This window comes from Phoca vitulina, unplaced genomic scaffold (assembly GCF_004348235.1).
Source record: "Phoca vitulina isolate PV1807 unplaced genomic scaffold, GSC_HSeal_1.0 scaffold10, whole genome shotgun sequence".
Taxonomy (NCBI): Eukaryota; Metazoa; Chordata; class Mammalia; order Carnivora; family Phocidae; genus Phoca; species Phoca vitulina.
In genome coordinates, this window is record NW_022589713.1 from 27991476 (window position 1) to 28012720 (window position 21245).

General features: G+C 37.5%; 1 protein-coding gene and 1 pseudogene across 7 annotated transcripts in view; both read right to left on the reverse strand.

Annotated features, from left to right (window-relative positions):
- The window catches only part of TBC1D5 (TBC1 domain family member 5), a 568425-nt gene that overhangs the window by 231835 nt on the left and 315345 nt on the right, over nucleotides 1–21245 (reverse strand). For 5 of the 7 annotated variants that reach the window (XM_032408767.1, XM_032408765.1, XM_032408766.1 and 2 more), the window contains 4 exons: nucleotides 20319–20408; nucleotides 20144–20218; nucleotides 18948–19015; nucleotides 7783–7818 (listed from right to left, as the gene is read on the reverse strand). In XM_032408767.1, the coding sequence (XP_032264658.1) occupies nucleotides 7783–7818; nucleotides 18948–19015; nucleotides 20144–20218; nucleotides 20319–20408 (269 nt within the window). The remainder of the gene's footprint in view (nucleotides 1–7782; nucleotides 7819–18947; nucleotides 19016–20143; nucleotides 20219–20318; nucleotides 20409–21245) is intronic. The other 2 variants (XM_032408771.1, XM_032408769.1) reach the window with 1 other exon arrangement.
- On the reverse strand, nucleotides 1951–7776 carry LOC116635062 (annotated as a pseudogene).

Consider the following 21245-nt stretch of genomic DNA (forward strand, 5'->3'; position numbering starts at 1 on the left):
GAGACACAGCGAGAGAGGGAACACAAGCAGGGGGAGTGGGAGAGGGAGAAGCAGGCTTCCCGCCGAGCAGGGAGCCCGATGCGGGGCTCGATCCCAGGACCCTGGGATCACGACCTGAGCCGAAGGCAGACGCTTAACGACTGAGCCACCCAGGCGCCCGGAGACCTCTTTTTTGGATGCCAGTAATAACCCATGGATCTGAGCATGATGACCTCACATCTCTGCATGAATCTTAATTTGATGACCCCTCCCGACAGTCTCTATTCAGGCAAGGAAGTGTGACTAGCCATAAGTGACCTTAGCTCTTAAAGAAGAGAAAATTAACCTGGAAGTAGATTCGCAAGAATATTATATCATAGAAGCCAAAAGTGTTCCAGAAAGATGTCAAATGCACTGAAGTAGGAAAAGAAACAAAACCACTTTTTAAATGACTTCTTTGAGACAAGAGAAAGTTGATAAAGCCCTTAGAAAGTCAAATATCCCAAACTAAAGTAATCAGGATGAAAGACAGGTAAGTAGTTAAAATAAATTGCTAAAGAGAAATTTCTTGGGAAAACTTAGTCACTAAGGTAAAAATAGATTAATCCTTCTGAGAAGTGAAATTGTTTCTCCTTCTTCCTCATTAGATGACTTAAATCTAGCCTTGTCTTTTTTTTTTAATTGAGGTATAATTGACATACAACATTATATTAGTTTCAGGTGTAAAACATAATGATACGATATTTGTATACACTGCAAAATGATCACCACCATAAGTCTAGTTACCATCCTAGCCATGTCTTTAAGTAGGCTTCCTGCCCCATAATATAGATCACATGACTTAATTGATTTTGCACATCCCCTCCATTAACTATTCTTTGGAAATCTTCCATGCACACCGGCACAACCAAATTTTGTGTAGCTGATGCAATCTGAACTGATTATGCAAGAAAGTACTAAAAACTGCAACATCCACTTTGTAACAAATACCCATGAACTATATAGTAAGAGTTTAATACCTAACTACTAAAAATGTAAATTATATTACATACCAATTCATAGTTTCATTTAAATGCATACTAACCACTTGCAAGATTAAAAACAAGAGAGCTACCAGAATTAAATTGCAGGTAGATAATTTAAATTACCCACTTTTAGCAAATACCCAATCAACTAAAAATGTGTATTAGGCAGACACAGCATATCTACGCAACAGCACACTATCTACAACTCTACAACCCTAAAGTGCCAATTTATGAAGTTCCATGATACACTCTTTTTTAGAAAAGTATGACTTGCTCTCTAAATTCTGATGGTTTCATAGCATCAAATAAGTAAGGTAGAAAGATATAGAAAAGTTTTTTAAAAGATATAAAAGTTTATGCTATTTAAGAAGTTGGAAAAAGAATTTACACTCAGAGTTTTAAGCTGAAGAAGTCTTTGGAGATTATCCAGTCTAAGTCAGAACGTCACAGGTAAGGATTCTGAAGCACAGAGATGAATACCTGCCCCCACATATCTGGGTAGTTAGGGCAGCAGTACTCTCCAACTGCTTCACTCATCAATTATAAGTCAGTCAGACATACACATTTAGGTAAAATTCCGTAAGTTCAGAGTTACCAAGAAGTACCTAGGTCATAAGGTTGATGAATACACCTGAAAAATAACATATTTCCCACAATAAATACTTGATTGTTTTATTGTTAGGCTTCAAACCAGAAGATGTACCATGTATAGGAATCAGAAATAAGGGAGAAAAGTACAGTGAGTAGTTTTTCTAGGAATAGTAATAATCAGTTTGGGTTTTTAAAAAAGATTTTGTTTATTTACCTACTTGAGAAAGAGGTGGGAGGGAATGGGGGAGGAGCAGAGGGAGAGGGACAAGGAGATTCCATGCCGAGCGCAGAGCCCCATGAGGGGCCTGACCTGGGGCCCAATCCCATGACACCGAGATCACGACCTAAGTTGAAACCAAGAGTCCGATGCTCAACTGACTGAGCCACCCAGGCCCCCCAGTAATAATCAGTTTTTAATGATATGTTTTAAGTTTCAAAATAGCTTCCCTGCCGTCCATTACACATCTATGTTGTTGTTGTTGTTGTTGTTTTTTTTACCCCATGCCATCTGGTGTTGCTTCAGGATAGGTAAAGTAATTTGAACACCATGGGGCATATTTACTTTTGAAACAATAATGAAAATCACAGAATACAGACCCAAGCTGGCTTCAACAATTGTTAAGATTTTGAAAATCAATAGTGACTCCACAGTTTCATTAAAAAGAAAGAAATGGTAGTAACTTCTGTAAAGATGAGGTAGAGAAAAAAACTTGAGTTAAAACTGTGTTAAGTTTATGATTAATTCAAACCAAATATTTGATAGGCAAATAAAAGGGAACAAAATTCACACCAAATGGGCCTGAAGATAAATTTTGTTATTATCAGAAAATGGAACTCCAAGAGAAGTAATTTCTGCATTTGGCCAGAAGATGAAAATGGTAAATGAGTGAGACTGAAACTCTGACATAGATAAAAACCAAAGAGAAACTAATATTAAAGTACTCCATGATGAAATTTAGACAATACAGTTTAGATTTTTCTTTTTCTTCTATTTATTTATTTACTGTATCCTAGACTTCTTTATTTAAGAACAAAGTGATGAATGATGTGGGAATTAAAAACAAGAGCATCCTTGGACTGTACCTTCCCCCCAAACTCCCTGCCCCCACACCCTTTGTGTTCCCAAATCTGTTCTCAGTGAATAAAGAACTTAATTCCAGAGTCCTTGTACAAACCTCAGGTTCTCTTTCCCTAGCCCTCCCCCTCTCTCTGCCCCCCCTTCCTGGGAAGGGCAGGCACTTCGGTTTGAATGCATAGGAGATCCCAGAGTGGTGACAGACACAGAGGGAAAGGCCTCACCATCAGGGGAAGGGACTGAGTGAAGAGAGGGCCTCTATAGCCTGGGGTACCAAAAGGGGGCCCTGGTGCCAGAGTAAAGTACACTGGTGCCCCTGAGAAAGGGGACTCAAAATCCTCTCCTTGCAAATAGTCACTGCTTGATCATTTGTCCTTCTGGCAACCAGTGCAGAACCACACTCAGACCACATCCTTGAGGCCGAGCTGCTGGGCAATGTGGCTGACTGGCTACATGGCAGGTTTCAGGCACTGCAGGCCCAGGTCCTCCTGGTTGTCTCTCGCTGGCTTCTCCAGACTCATTCGCTTTCTCTTTCAGGCCTGCACAAGGGTCTCCGCTTTGCTTATCTCCTGTCGATTTTCACTGTTGTCAGCTTCCTACACCCACTTGGGCAGCAGGGGCCGCAGCTTACACATTACTGAAACTGAGCTGCAGAGCCTCAAAATGACAGATGGTCGTTTGGCTAAACACCTTCCCAAAGAGAACCCCCCCCAGATGAGTCCCACATCTGCCTGAGTATATTCCAGGGTGATCCTCTTCTGCTCCAAAAGCTTGGCCAATTGTTCCAGGTCTTTCTGCAGAGCTTTGACGTCCCAGGATTCCTTGGGGGTTTGCTCCAGTTTCTCCTTTTCCAGCTTCACAGTCCCAGGTGGGGCAATGCAGGGCTAGGGGGAGGCCCCCTCAGAGTTGCGCCCCACCCCAGCTCCCCACTCACCCTCCACCTGAGAGGTCTTCAGGACGCCTTGGGGCACTAGCCCCACTCCAACCTGAGGTCCACAGTACACCATTCCCCTACAGAACTCATATTGTGGGTTGGGGTGGGGTGGGCACAGGGAATCCCCCCACACCTCCGTGCCTGTCCCAACCTCCGGCCCAATTCTTGACCTGCCAGGAGGGGCTTGGAAGCTCAGCAAGGTCCGAGGGTCAACCCAGCAGCATGGTGTCAGAAGCCAGGTGTCTTGCCATGGGGAAGAGGGGCACCCCAAACCAGGGACCTGGAAAGATGAGGGCTCTCCAAGAGACTCTAAGATTTTTCTTGATGGAAAAAAAAAGTAGTATTTCAGTTCTAACTTAACTGATCAGTATTTAAAATACAGCAGTTTCTCTCTCAAGATGTATGAAGGAACTTATAATCAGACAAATTTTACATATTGCAAATTAATACCGAGAGACATAAAACTTTGGGGTGTGAGTTTTGTTCTGCATCTTGAAATAACCCAAAATTCATAGGCATTATAGTTTTCATTATAAGACTTAAAAAAAAAAAAACTTTCTTTATGGAAAATTCAAACATTTCTAAAGAATAGACAGTAGCAGACTCAACAGATCCATCACCCAATTTCACTGCCATTTCAGTTCTTGTTTCATATATATTCCTCCCTCAATTCTGCATTTTGAAACAAATCTGAGATGTCACATCTATAAATATTGTAGTATGTATCTCTAAAAGGACTCTAAAAACATAACCATGTAACATAACCATTCTACTACTAATAAAATAATCCATTAATTAAATCAAGTATCCAGGCAATATGCAAATTTCCCTAATTTTTTTCAGTTTGTTCAAGATCCAAGAAATGTCCATACACTACAATTCGTTGATATATCTCTTAAGATTTATTCTTCCCCTCTCTTTTCTCGTCCTTGTCTCTGTCTCTCTCTCTCTGCAACATATTTGTTAAAGAAGCCAGGTTATTTATTGCATCGAAACTTCCCACATTCTGAATTTTTCTTATTGTTCCTCTATTTTGTTACTTAACACATTCCTCCACCTATATATCTTATAAACTGGTAGTAAGGTCTAGAGACTTCATCAAATTCAAATTCAATTTTCAACAGAATTCTTCATGGGTGGTATGATGGTTTTAGCACACATTTACAAATTCTTTGGCCACTTCTCCTGTGAAAAGGTGGAGGAGCCTAACTCCTCTCCATCTGAATGCGTGCTGGCCTTAGTGACTAGTTTCCCACAAAGTGAGGTTGTGACACAACTTCTGTCTGGCTCTCTGTCTGGACACATCCTTAGAACTCAGATACCATGCTGCTAAGAAGTCAAGTAGCTACACCGGGGGGCCATATGGAGGTGTTTTAGTCACAGCTACAGAGAAGGTCTCCACCGAGAGCCAAGTTCCACAGCCAGACATGGGAGCGAACAAGCCTTCACATGATTCCAGCCCTTACCCTTCAAGCAGGCTTGGCCAACACCATGTGGAACAGAAAGAAACTGTCCAGCTCAGTCCTGCCCAAGTTGTACATTCATCAAGAAAATAAATGCTGTTGTTTTATGCTTTGGGGTAGTTTACAATGCAGCAATAGATAACTGTTACACAGTTGGTATTGTGTACTTCCATCAGGATGCATATATTAGCTTATTTATTTTTATGATGCTAGCAACCATTGATGATCATTGCCTAGATCTATTAATTCATTAGAGGCTGTAAATAGTAAAACTCTAATTCTATCATTTTATCTTCCTTCATTGTCTAAAACACATCTATAATAAAAAAATTTCCCTTCATCAATTTTTACTTATCCTGAAGTAAAGTCAGCATAATTCTGACAAATCTTGTTGACTTCCATTACATTTGTTCGTGGATACTTGTTGTGGACATCTAAATGAATGACAGAATGGCCACTAATTCCGTCACAAAAATAGTTTACAACAACCAGACTATTCTATGTGCCTTTTGGGTATCTTCCCACGTGACTGCAGTATATGGGAATGAATCAGGAAGAGGGATGGAGAACAACCACACAACAACTTTAGAGCCCCAACAGCCCGGAACCAGGTGCCTGATGTAAGTTAAATGGAAAGATATTCAACAGGGCAATGGTCTGTCATAATACAGACAGACAATAAAGAGAAGCCAGGCAAATTTCTGGGCCATCTATAAGGAAGAGTTCCTCAGACAACAAAGAGACCAAAAAGAAAAAAAAAAAAATTCCTAAGCAAAAAAAGGGTTAAGAAAAGAGTGAAATGATAAAGGGCTTTGTCACTGCATTATAGTACATAATTAGGTAATTAGAAGTATTAAAACAGACAAAGCATTGGGCCCAGATGAATTACTGAAGATGCAAGTATTCAATAAGATGCCCCAGGGGGAAAAATAAAGCCCTTGGTGAAGGTTTATAATCATGCAGTAGGACAGAGAAGCACACAAGGACTTGAAGGAACAATAACCGATGTTATGCCCATACTTCAAAAACAGAATTTCAAAACAAGTATTCATCCAAAATATAAAATGAGCTGATGGAAACTCCCTAGTATACTATTAAACACCAAAATAATGATAATACCTTCTTCTGGTTTATTGTTTTATCAAAGAAAAAGTGGAAAATCAAGCAAAAACCGTCAAGAGAAGCAATTTCATACAGAATGAAAGCACGCATACTTTTTCTTCTTGTGCTCCCTGTTTTGGTTGATGGTTTCACCACTCTCCCTATTCAACCAAATCTGTTTTCGCGTCTCTGCAGGCACACAGCTGGATTTAATTTCTCAGCTTCTTTCTCAGTGAGCTGTAACATGTGACCGAGTGTTAGCCAATGAAATGAGAGTGGAAGTGATGTATGACCACAAAATGCAACCCCTACCTCCACTTCAATCGGGCCCCATACACATTTTTCCATCCAGCTAGATAGAAGAAAAAGGTCATCCGGGAGGCTTGGGAAGCTACCTGTGGACTGTGGTGGTTTTAAAAATACATGTGCAAATTCTTTAGAATATTCTCCTCTCTTGGATTGCTTGCTCTGGAAGTAGTCTTCTCTGGAAAAGGACACTTAAGCAGTCCCATAGAGAGACCCACATGGAGAGGAACCAATATGGATCCTCCAGCCCTAGTCAAGCCTCCAGATGCCTGCACCTCCAGTTCATATCCGACTGCAATCTCAGGAGACTCCTACGCCAGAACCTTTTCGCTAAGCTGCTCTCCAACCGCTGATATGCAGCAACTCTGAAATAAAGGATTATTGTTCCAAGTCACTAGGTTTTGGTCAACTTATTATGCAGCTACAGATAACTAATACAGGTTTAGATACCTGAATTGGGGGTGTTTTTAAAAAATCATAGAATACATGGTAGGAGTGCCTATGCGACTGGGCAGAAGCTGGAAGGACCTTGCATACAGCACCAGTGAAGTATTAAAGGATATGAAAAAGGCTGCTAGCAAAAGACAGACCATGAGGAGGCAGCCAGTGAGGGCTTAAATGAAAATAAGGAAAATATTATAGGAAAAATGGAGGCAGAAGCTTCCTTATTACAGAGCGGCAACAGGGCAGCCTCTAGTTATACAGAAAATAGAAAATGTACCACATAAGCTCAGTGACCTAGCGAGGGAGCTATCCAGGCAGAGTGCTGAAGGTGCTGCCTGAGTTACACTTGAACTTACAGTAGAATGAAAGAGGAGAAAAGCAAAAGGAAGAACTAGTAAATGTAAAGGTTCTAGGACTCTGAGAATAAAACTTCTCATTCTCAGCCTCTCTCTTCAGCAAATGATGCCAACATTACAACGCTGCTTCTGGGCAAACATCAAATCTAAAACACATTTAAAAAAAAAAAAAAAAGGTCTAAAGATGAAACCAAGGGACTGAGTGTAAAATCTTTCATTAAGCTCTCAGAAAGCTCTAAAGTGGTGCCTCACAGAACCCTCTGTCAGACAAGATGCCCTGATGCCCTGTAAAGATTTAAAAGCATGCCTCACAGAGCCTTTAGCAGCTGGAGGTCAGGGATGGTGCTGCACATCCTATATTGCACACGACAGCCCCTCACAACAAAGAATTGGTCCAAAATGTCAATGCTCCCGAGGTTGAGAAACTCGGCATTAGAGTATATCAGCCTAGAGGGCACACACCATATTTACTTAATCTCTTTCTGAGTAAGACTTAACAATAACTCACCGATGTTTCCATCTCCTGTTCGCTCCACAGAGTGCTCTGCATACAAAAGGTATTCACTTAATATTTCTTGAACTGAGAAAGTGTTAAATCTAGGCAAACAACATTAACATAAAATATTACAGAGTTGTGGAAAGACTACAAGTCCCAGGCATTATTTCCATTCTGGCCATTAACAAATTATATTTTCTTAAGTCATATTCTTTTTTAGTTTCAACTTTCCAGGTTTGCAAACTAAAGAGATTTAATTAGATGACTACCAATAACACAAATGCCTATTATGGGTGCCAGATACAAAGCAGGAGAACTAAGCACTCAAGAAAATCTAGGAGAGAAAACAGACAATTTTGCACATTGATTAAAGGGAGATAATTACAATAAAATGTACATGATGTATAAAAGAGTAAAACAGGCACCATTTTCTTTATCAGGACCTTCAACTTCCATGAGAGTAGCTAGTACATAGTAATTTCTCAAGTAGTATTTGTTGAATGAGTGAATAAAATCCACAAACCTACAAACAAACCAATGAAAAATAAAAATGAAATCTACAGACTCAAGGACTGGAGGTGGAAAGGTGAAGCAGAAGAAGGCTGGGGCAGAGTTCTGCAGTCATTGTTTCTCCAGTTAATAAAGACAACAGCAATACAGCTTTCACAGGCTACAAATTGAAGGTGAATACTGATTTTAAAATGTTAAAAAAAAAATGTAGAAATCTGTTGTGATGACAACAGGTAGAATCCAGCCTAAGAGGATAGCAGAAAATCTCCAAGAGGCTAACATGGAAGGTGGGAGTTTGAAATCACCTTACAAGTGAGATGATGAAGCAGAAGGGTTATAATGACAGGAAACAGCAAAGAATGCACAGTGGGGAAAGGGCAGGTGGGGCTGGAGTTTCAGGAGATGGGATGTGTCACCATCTAATAGACATTTCATCAAAGCTTCTGTCTAGTTCTCCAACGTCCTGAGTTACACAGCAAGCCCTCGACCCCACTGCCTCCCTGCCCCAAAAACACAAAACCAAAAAACTTCCTACTCATACCATAAAGGTATAAAATTAGGAAAAAAATATATAAGTAGATAGATGCGTGCACTTTAAGTGCAAGACTCTCACAACTGAAAATACAGACTCTATTTTGCAGTTTTTCAACAATTAAAACATTTTAAAGTAACTCAAAGCATTTACCCTTGAAGTACTAAGGTAGCTTCAACTCTGAATCTGCACTTAAGTTCTGAACAGATTATGTTCTACTACTATACTGGTTATACCTGGTAGGAACATTTTAGGATGAACTATTACTTGACCACCCACCAGACTTTACTTCTGAACCTTCTTTAATATGTGATCCCACAACTATACACAGTGCTGAAAAACCTGGCTTAATTTAGAACAAGGAGGATCTCAAAAGCAAAACCTCCTCCGGTCGGCAGCTCACGGTGCTCTCTCCACGCTGCCACTACATGTAGCACTGCTTCCAAATCCCGAACATGAGGAGCATCAGGACGCTCACCGAAGCACTATGACTGTCCGTCCTGCGGCAAACACACCTACATTTTCACTCAAGTCCTAAAGAACTTTTTTCAAATTTAAAAAAATCCCATAAATTGGCGTAAATGTGTGGTAAGAACCTGTGTGCCTAAATGGAACAGAAATGGGAAAAATACATGTCAAAAACAGGAGCAGTACGGGAAAACACATATTGCTAAATATATATATATATGCAACTATAATAATAAAATATTTTGTTTTTACCTTAAATGTTGTCAAATGAGGCAGGACTACAGGCCATTTGACAAGAAGAATTGTTTCTTGTATTCCTGAAAATCTGTTTTTCCCCTCTTTAATATTTAAGAAACACACACACAGGTTGCCGACAACTCTTAGAGAGCGGCTTGTGTTGTCGTTTTCGCTTTCCCGGCTGTGAACAAGTGCATATGTGAGGGCTGGTCGTGCATGCACAAGCATGTACTCTGCCTGCATTAAATAAAATCACAACACAACACCAACTACATCCCCTCATTCATGTGTGCCTGCAGTCCACCTCGAGGAGACTGAAAATATAAATACAAGCTGCTATTTTGGTGTGATCACATGAATATGGCAGCTTGTGTGTTTTTCTTTTTTTCTCTTTAACATTTTAACACTGGGCAGATTGTCTGCATTAACACAAACCAAAATCAATTCTGCTCTGAAACTGCTTGTAAAAATCTTCCTTCCCTAAGGAATTTGTTTTTTATTTAAGTAAAAAAATGGGCTTGGAGGAAACTATATAAAAGAGACCAACATTTAGGACATCTTAACTTTGTACAGTGTGGCAAACAGTGTTGGACCAGAAGACTGGCAGTTATTTCTCTCCAAATGGGAACTTTGGAGAAGATGACTTTAAGAAAAATTTTAAAAATCAGTAAGTTCACCTTGTAAAATTACTTTTGTGTTATCATTAATATAGGAAAAATTTGCAAAGTAGTCTAATTTCAAGTTGCCTACTACCATGTAAGTTAATAACTAAATTCGACTAGAAACTCAGATGAGACTTATATATCGTAAAAATTCATGGAGGTACTCTTAAGGGCAGAGGAAGGAAATAAAAGTTAAGTATTTAGCACAGACCATATCTAAAAATTCACTATGAATAAAAAGTAAAATGCATTCATATCATATACAAATACATAACAACAAATTATCTACACAACACTGCCCAGTAAAACTTTTTATGATAGAAATGTTCTATATCTGTGTTGTCCCATCCAATAGCCATTAGCACTTGAAATATGACTACTGTAAATTAAGATTTAATTTTTAATTTTACTTAATTTAAATTTATACAGCAACATGTGCCTGGACAGCACACATCAATAATTTTAAAAGGGAATTTTAGCAATTATTAATGAATCCAAAAAATATTAAATTATAAGAAAAAACTGAGAAGACAAAGTTTGCTTATATCAATTATAGCTAAAGCTTGATCCATATATAAACTATAACCAAAAGGAAGCACTAACATGAGAAAGTTGAATTCTTAGAGATCCAACCATATCATGGAGAGTGAAGTAGGAAAGAAGGTAACTAACTAATGAGCAGAGCGGCCTGAAGTGCTACTGTAATAACATTACAATAACCAGAAACATAAAAGACCAAGAATTGAAGAGGTTGACTACCATATCCAACAGGCAATCAGATAAACTTTAAATACAGTCAAAGTTACAATGATAATAGTTAAAGAATTTTAATCATTTAATTCAAGAGAGAGGAAAATGCATCTGAAGAAAGAGTGATACTGTTCATAAATAGCTTATAAATATGTTAGGTTGTAAATGACATTATATACACTACAAATATCTTTTAGAACAGACCCTGATAGACCAAATAACAGACTTCTCTGGCATTTAGTATGGAAATGATATTTTATTCTGAACTCAGTATTTCCCATCATTTTAAGTAATACTTTATTTCATTTAATGTTCCAGCCTTTGAAGCATGGCAAAATTGGTTCAGAATGGACGATTCAAGCTCTGAATTAGAAATGCTGTAAATTAGAAGTTCCTTGATTTACCTTTTGATTATCAGTTTTTTTCAGTAATAAAAATGAGAACAGTAACAACCTCATTAGGTTGACATAAGCAACAATTAATTGAAATGAATACAAAACCCTTTGAGGCAAAAAAGGGCTAGTAGAATAAAGGAATATTAAAATTAGTTGAGGAGAAGATAATATTTAATACATATTCAGATCAAATAAATTCAATAATGATGGCAACAACACAGCTTATGAGATGAAATTATCTTGTTTAAACTTGGACTAGAAGGCTAATAACAGTATTTTTTTTCAAAGCATGCTATGTCTCTAAAGACTAAAAATGTTAAAGATTGTTACTACTAAAATTGAACAATACAGATCATCAGTGATAAGATTCACAATCCATGAGCCTTTATTAAGCATCAACTTGACTCTGCAGTGGCACAAAAACAAGATCAGGTCCATGCCCTTTAAGGGTTTACCAGTAGATCTGAAAGACGAGACCTGGGCTAACATCAAAGTGCTCATACATACTCTTTCCATGATAGCACCAGTTATCTTGTACCGTAACTTTTTTTGGCTGCTTTCTCTATTAGACTTTGAGATTCTTAAGGGTCCATGACATATTTATCTTGGCATCTCCAGTGCCTGGCACTCTGAGGAGATTAATATAAATGTACTAAATACATTGGCAGATTGAATACACTGGCGGGTCTAAGTAAATATAGGACCCAACGAAATTAAGTAATATCATCAAAAAGTTATTAAGAAATTCTACTAGAATACAGAATAGGCACATATTATTTCCAATTGTAAAGACTGGAAAATGCGTCATGAACAGTGTGGTGATGAACTCAAGTCTTTAAAAATGAGTTTTCAGTAATCCAAAAGGGAGCAATGGGGAGAAACAGCATTCCAAGAGAGGACAAGCAAGTAATGCAAAGCATGGAAAATGGAAAACACAAAATCCATTCAGGAAATAATGACACAGCACTGATCTAACGCAGAACTGTGGAGGAACTTCAGATTTCTGGTTCTGCATATAAGGAACTTGGACATCACTACTCCTTCCCAACAAGTAAAAAGCTGAGCAGACTGAAAAATCAACAACTCTTCTTGGATCTAGAAGAGAGTGGAGGACACAGGGCAAACAGGCAAATATAGGGAGTCACAACTTACCAGAGCAGAACTCATAAGCAAAACCCCTGACAGGAACCAATGCAGGATAGGAAAACCTGAACAATACTTAACAAATTGCTAGAAGCTCAGTATGGACAACTCTGAGAGTTAAATACTCCGAGGGACCCAATAATAGGGAGGACCCCCTGAACACCCCCAAGAGCTTGACCAGGCTTCCATAGTAAATATCAGGAAAAAAATCCCCTCGGCTTCCAGTACCGGGGTGGGGGGATGGAGTCATTCTGAACATAGCACTCTGTTCTTAACAAAACCTACCCTCAAAAAACAAAAACAAAAACAAACACAAACAACAACAAGAAGAACAAAAACCTGCCCTCAGGGAAAACTAGTTAACCAGAGCCTAATCTGCTGGGGTATTCTTAGACCCTAAATGACCTGGTGGAAGGGAAATACCCAACTCCAGTCCACTTCAACCATTCTGTCCCATCTAAGAGGGTGCCGAGAATTAGAAACACTTGTGAAGGTCATGGTCCAGAGGCATGGGTTCACTGTAAGACTGAGACCGAATCATAGGACTAAAGAACACCTCCCCTCCCCACTCACCTTATCACCACATTATTAAAGGCCTATTTACAGCAGTTCCTTTTACCTACCACATCATGTTCTGGCTACCAGGAAAAAAATTACAAGACATAACAAAACGCAAGAGGCACAATTTGAAGAGACAGAGCAAGCATCAGAACCAGACAAGGCAGAGATGTTAGAATTATGAGATCAGAAATTGAAAACACCTATGATTAATATGCTAAGGGCTCTAATGGATAGAGTAGACAGCATGCAACAACAAACAGGCAATAAAAGCAGAGATGGAAATCCTAAGAAAGAATCAAAAAGAAGTGCTAGAGATAACAAAACACTGTAATAGAAGTGAAGGAGGCCTTTGATGGGCTTATTAGTAGATGAGACATAACTGAGGAAAGAATCTCTGAGCTAAAGGGTAGATGGGGACAAAATTCTTGAAAACTGAAAAGCAAAGAGAATGAAGACTGAAAACAAAACAAAACAAAAAAGCAGAACAGAAAATCCAAGGACCATGGGACAACTACCTAAGATGTAACATACACACAATGGAAATATCAGAAGGAGAAGACACAGAGCAAGAAACAGAAGAAATATTTGAAGCAATAATGACAGAAAAATTCCCCAGAGTAATGTCAGACACCAAACCACAGATCCAGGAAGCTCAGAGAAGACTAGGCCAGGTAAATGCAAAAGAACTGCACCTAGGCATATCATCTTCAAACTACAGAAAATCAAAGATAAAATCCTTAAAGAGGGGGAGGAAAAACAAAAATAAAAACACCTTATCTGTACAGGAACAAATGGAAGAATAACATCCAACTTCTACTTAGAAACCACACAAGCAAAAAGAGAGTGAAGTGAAATATTCAAGGTGTTGACAGAAGAAAAACACCAACCTAGAATTCTATATCCTGTGAAATTATCCTGTAAAAGTAAAGGACAAATAGACTTTCTCAGACAAACAAAAACTGAGGGAATTTGTTGTCAGTAGACCTGCTTCACAAGAAGTGATTTACAAGAAAATAATATAGGTTAGAAACTGTGATCTACATAAAGGAAAAACATAAGAAGGAATAAGTGCAACAAAATAAAAACTTATTTTTCTTACTGTCAATTGATATAACAGATACCAGTTGTTTAAAATAATACCAACAATGTACTCAACTATGTGTGCTTATATATATGTATATGTGCAAACATACATAGATATATATATGCTCATATATAAGTGAAATGAATAACAGCAATGACACAGAGGATGGGAGGAAGGAGTTTGGATGACTTTGTTATTATAAAGTACTCACACTACCAGTGAAGTGGTATAGTGTTATTTGAAAGTGGATATGGATTATCTAAAATGCCTATTGTAAAATTTAAGGCAATCACTAAAAAAAAGTAAACGTAGTATAACTGGTATGCTGAGAAAGGAAAGAAAATGAAATAATATAAAATGCTTAATTAAAACTACAAAAGGCTGAAAAAGGGTGGAAGACAATAATAGAAATGAAGAACAAGGTAACAAACAGAAAAGAGTAACAAATATGATAGACAATAATCCAACTGTATCAATAATCATTTTAAATGTCAATGGTCTAAATGCACCAACTAAAAGACAGAGATTGTCAGAGTGGATCAAAAACACAACCCAACTATATATTACTTACAAGGAACCCACTCTAAATACAAAGTCATATTTAGATTAGAAGTAAATGAATGGAGAAAAATACACCAGGCTAACACTAATTAAAAGATTTCTTTAAAAGGGCATTACATAATGATAAAGGGGTCAATTCTCCAAGAAGACGTATCAATCCTTAACATATATACACCTAAAAACAGAGCATCAAACTGTGTGAAGCAAAAACTAATAAAATTGCAATGAGAACTTTTAAAATCCACTATCATGGTTGGCAAGTTCAATAACTGTCTATCAGAAATGGACAGATCTGGCAGGCAGAAAATCAGAAGGATACAGGTGAACTCAACATCATCAATCTACTGAATATATTGAGACCTATGTACTTCTTCAACCAACAACAGCAGAATACACATTCTTCTCAAGCTCACATGGAACCTTCACCAAGATATACCATGTTCTGGACCCCAAAACACACCCAAACCAATTTGGCAGATGAGAAATCATGCTCTCAGACTGCAGTGGAGTTAAACTAGATGTCAGTAACAGAAAGAGAGCTGGAAAACTCTAAAAGGGAACCATGTGTGTGTTAGGGGTCTGGGTAAATCCATTCATCGGCAGACCAGAGAGTCAGAGAAGGCTTTAGATTAGGCAAGTAGCATGACTAGATGTGCTTTCTGAAAATAAGGCTGTAACAACACATGGATTCGACTAGAGGAGAAAGAGAACAGATCTGAAGAAAACAATTAAACAAGTGAGAGACTCTAGACAGGAGGCAAAAAAAAAAAAAAAAAGACCTACAAACAGGGCAGCAAAAGTGGAAGAGAACTGATGAATGTGAGAAAACTACATATAATGACCTCTTATACTTAATATTTAAAAATAGAAAATGCACATCCTCAACCTATCTACTCCTAACCATCTTTATTACTACATCTTTCATCTAAGTCACTAACATTACTTAATGTGGAATCATACCACAATACTCCTACTTTCCCAGATTCCATCTTCACCTCTACCCACCCCACTGCACAGCAGCCAGAATGATCTTTTTAGATATCACAGCCCTACTCAATATCCCCCAGTGGCTTCCCATTGCAACTGGAATAAAACCCTAACTCCCTACTTTGGCCTACAGGACTGCTTGTCTGGCATCTGCTCTCTCCCAAATTTCCCTACTTAAATCACTTATTTCCCACCATACCTGCCCCCTTCGGTTTCTCAAAACACCCAGCTTATTTTCACTGAGGGACTTTGCACTAGCTGTTCCCTCTGCCTGGAATGCTCTTTCCCTAGATCTTCACATGGCTGGCTTTTTAAAATTTTTCACATCTCAGCTTAAATGTCATCTTCTCAGAGATGCCTTTTCTAATCACTGTTCCTAAAACTGCCATCCCTCTAACTATCCTATCACCCTGCTTTATTTCTTCACAGCAATTACCATCCTTTACAATTATCTTCTTTATCTATACGTGCTGACTGTCTCACTCCCCTCACCCCCCGACACTAAAATGTGTATCCCATGAAAGCAGGCCCTTGTCTGTCTTATTCACCACTCTGTTCCCACAATGCAAAGGATAAGGCTGGGACACAGTAGACATTCAATAAACGTACAGTAAAAAACAAAATTCTTATCACAGATGCTAGTAAATGAGTAACACTGTATAACATTCGTTGAGCTGTATTTCTTCTTTTCTTCTCCTATTGCATCACGAGATGCCTTACAGACTGGATTGAAAACCATGGATTTTAGATCATGTAGTACCTTATAAAGAGAATGTATTACCTAAAGTAGTAAAATTAGTCAAGCTATTCAGCTTTTATCATTAGGCGATTTGGTGGCTTAAAAGATTGATAGTCTTACCTTACAAGCTAAGTTACCTGCCACAAAATTTATATAGAGATGGCAAGGAAACTTTCTCTAAATGTGGAGGAGAGCCATGGAAGACCCTTCTGGGGAAGAAGATGCAACCTCCTCCATCTATGCTATGAACTATAAGGTCTCCTAACTGCCATCCCTGAATCTCAGGTTTGCCAACTGAATTAAAATGTACCAGTGGAGACAACTGTAAGAGAATAAGTTAGCCATATATGTGTTGTACACACCACATGCACACACACATTTTAAATATATGAAAAATATAGAAATATAAATTTCTATATAGAAATTTATATTTTATAGATAAATATAAAACCAAATACGCTTTTCACGAAATAACACTTTCTCACACAGCAAAGCATAAATGTTTGTGTTAAGTAACCAAAATAATCAATGGGCTCTCAATGCCACTTCCTATGAGGTTTGGCTGTCTGAGTTTTATTTTCCCCTTCTCTTGTTTGCTTTGTCTTTCAATCAGTCTGGTCCATAGGGCCTCTGAGTATGTGACTCCACTCCAGTGCCATGGTGTCTCTATTTTCATTTGATAACAGTAGAGAGATTAATCATAATCCTTCTTATTAGCCAAATTTTCTAAGATAACTGCCTACCAATTTTTTTTTTTTAAAGGATACCTTTACCGTTTGGTTAGCAATATATACCATGCATTTTGTTTTTAAGAGGCCTGTTTTACTGCCACTGATTATACAGTTACTTAAGTGATTGGTGAGGAAATTGTTTTTTGTTTTTTCCAACAAATATTTGAGTGCCTCCTGGGCACCAATACAATGGCATTCTACCTTTTGCAACTATATACTAGAAGTCAAGCACTGACGCCTCTGAGAGTAGTTTCCCTCTAAGTGGTTACTCTTGGGTTACCTAGATAACTCAGCTTATCAAAATGATCCCATACCTCCCTCCCCCCCAACCTGCCACCATTGCCAGTTACATACAGTTCTGTTGTACTCTGAACCCATGATTCCACTGCTTTCTTTCTTTCTTTCTTTTTTTTTAAAGTAAGCTCTAGGCCCAATGTGGGGCTTGAGCTCACAACCGTAAGATTAAAAGTCACACGCTCTACCGACTCAGTCAGCCAGGCACCCCTCCACTGATTTTCATTTTAAAATAGAAAATGTCATTTGTTCAATATGTAGTATAACCTTAATAGCAGTCTATGTCATCTGATCATTCAGTGTTTGGGACCTGGAAGGAGATGGATCTGAGAGAGCCAGAGGCCTTGACCTTGTGACAGGTCTAGCAGGAGTTGAACTAGTGGTGGGGCAGACAGGTGAAGCTGCAGAAGAACCTGGAAAAAGGCACTAGGGATAGCCATGACTGCAAATACATGGTCCATCCTAGATCCAATGATTAAATTTACTAACACTTATGTAACTGTTTACAGCTTAAAGTGTTACCATATCTATGGGCGCCTGGGTGGTACAGTCGGTTAAGAGTCCGACTTGGTTTTGGCTCCAGTCATGATGTAGGGCTGTGATCTCAGGGTCATGAGATCGAGCTCCATGTTGCGCTCCATGCTCAGCATAGAGTCCACTTGAGATTCTCTCTCCCTTTCCCTTTGTCCCTCTCCCCTGCTCATAATATTATATCATTATATTATGCTCACTCTCTCTCTTTCTCTAGGATGAATAAATAAATCTTTAGAAAAAAAGTGCAAACATATTTAAATACTACTATTAAAATGTACACTTATTAATATACAGCAATCCTTTGAGGTTAACTATTATCCCCATTTTACAGAAAAGGACGCTGAGGAAAGATGTTCATTGAAAAGTAAAATGCTTAAGATTATAGCATATGTTGCTAGAAATTATCCTAGGACGTTCGCACACAAATTCCATGTACTTCTCACTACATGAGCCAGAAAGATGGAGCCCAATATATTAAAGTCATGGATATTAATTAACCATGAGCTAAGTAAACAACTCTTTCACATGGTAAATACTAAGTAGATGCAGAGAAGAGGTTGTTTGCAAACCTGAATGACTGAGAGAGACAGAAATGAGGAGGGTAAAAATAATAGTTGTCATTTAAAAAGTAATTTGGTTAGAAAGAGATTCAAAGGTGTGAAGCAAGAGACAATTTTTTTAGCAATACCAATATTATGACCACATAATATAACCTTAATCAGAAGCACGTGATTTTCAATCACTGTTGAAAACTGAAAAATGGATTAAATACTAAGATTATCAGTATTACAATTTATGTTGAAAAAGGGAAAACAGGAATCTATATTTTAAGAATAGAAAATAATTGTTGCTAACAAAAATGGCCACAATAACTTTGTTACTAATACAAAGCAAATACTGCATTCAATTAAAACTCCTCTATGGATTTTGTATTTTACTAAAATTACAAAGAGATAACACTAATTTGAATTACTACAAGTTCTACGTACGTTCTTTTGACATCTTGTTCAATCATTGATCGCAGTTCTTTATCTTGAAAAAATTTGTTCCAAAGACTCTGAAATAAGGAAAACAACCTATTTAAGATAATCTTACACCTTTGCTTGACTTTTATGATCTCAATTTAATAATTTAACTGATCAAATTTATCCTTCTCTGAGTTATCATTTCACATTGTGGAAAGGAAACCTGAAATTGGAATAATTTTTATTAAAAACTAGTTTAATACCAGAAACATATCCTTACACTAACATCAATTTTTCCAGTAATAATACTGTATATATTTTAAATTTTTGTATTATCTTATAAAGTGAATGATAGTTTTGCTGTTCTACATCCACTACTTCCCTTACAAACAACAAAGAGGTCTACTTGGATTAGAGCAGGGCCATAGGCCAACTGGTCTCAACTTGAACCTGATCTGAATTCCCAAAGCCCTAGACATATAATGTTTTCTGCAAAGCTTGGTTTTTATGATCAAACAGATTTTTAGATACTTTTTAAAATGTGAATTTAAGCAAAGTTTTAAAATTTACTTAATATTCTGTGCTGCTATACTATCGACTATATCATAACAACTCTATGTATCAGGTAAAAAAAGAAATGCTAATATTATATATTAGCTGAAAAATAATTTCTGTTAGCAGGGAAACAGGAATTAGAGCAGCAATCGCAGAAGTTATACAATACCTCTAAAGTAGTAATTATTCTTATTAGTCTTCGCTGGAATATCAGTGGGGATAGGCAGATCTTTTTCAGTATCTTTAAAAACTTAATAGACTCACTACAAACAGTCACTTTTCTTCTTGGAAGTTAGTCCTACCAAGTGAACGCTTATCTATTTTTATCATAAAGGGAGGTTTCCTAGCCTCCTCACTGCCCACTACAACCTTGATAAAACAGTTCTATCCTCCTGTTTATGCTCTTCTCTTTTACTCTGAGTTCTTATGGTCCCCTGGGACTTCTCCATAGTGCCATTCCACAGAAATAGATCATAAACCTCCCACAACACAGGATGAATATAGCATGGAATAATTTCCATCAGGTTTTAGGTTGCATAATATATGGAGTAAAAAAAAACTAACTGGCATGAAATAACACTGCTTTCATTGTGATTGATAACTAGTCTCATAAGCATATTCTTATGGGCAAAAGAAGCTGAGATATGAATAAAGATGAACTTTACCCCTTCATCCTGTGAAAGGGGATTATTGATCATCAAATCTTGCTGGCCAACAACCTTCCTCGGGTTTGTGATGTGCTGGCAAGGAAAGAAAGAAAACACACACACAAAGATCAGAGGTTACTGGACTTTAAAGCATACATAAGAAAACAATTACATTAATTAAAGTACAACTTACTATTTCTTTAACGTTGCTATACCATGCTCTTAATTCTTTAATTCTACTTATCCATTGACTTTTATCTTGAGGAAGGACACAAAGAAATAGCTGTCAAGGAAAAAAAAAAGAAAAAAGGAAACTTTTGTAAAAATCCTAACAAGCAACATATAAAACTATTTGCCAAACAGAATCACCTGAAAGAGATATTCATATTGAATATTGCGAGAGGTATTCATATTCATGGTATTTCATATTCATAGCATTCCAGTTCCCAATAAATTATATTTGGGAATGTTTATATATATTTGGACAATTCAAAAAGTGAACGGAGGCCAAAAGAACAAGATCCCAAAAGCACACCACAAAACAATCAAGCTCCCCTCCAGATTTATATTAAAAATGAACAAGAATGCACTGAGGCTCAAGTATAATTCCCATTTTACAGTCTTATATTAATGGCGTATTGACAGACACAAAGTCCAATGATTAATTTCAAGGTTTAAGATTTGTCTTAAAAAAAAAAAAAAAAAAGATTTGTCTTAAAACCGGCAGGTAAAGGACGGAAAAGAACCTGAGGGCACGGCTTGAGAAGTGAAATCATTCCTTTTAAGGCAGAAATGTAATTTACAACTGGCAACCAGCTTATGAAAATAACAAGCATTCTTAAAAAGACAAATTTTATTTCATTTAGTTTAATACATTAAAATAAATCTGGATTTGAGTTTATTTTTAGCAAATGAAGGATACTAAAAGTTAAACAACAAGGAATGGGGGGTGGGGCACAAATATTTGTATACAAATATTCTAGCAGCAGGTCCCCTGCCTTTACTGCCTGCATCTAACAGAAGAAAAACGTATTTTAATTATTAAATTTAAATTATTAAATCTAAAACTGTCTAATGCATCATGTGTTTCTTACTGTCTTTACTTTCACAGACTCTGTAT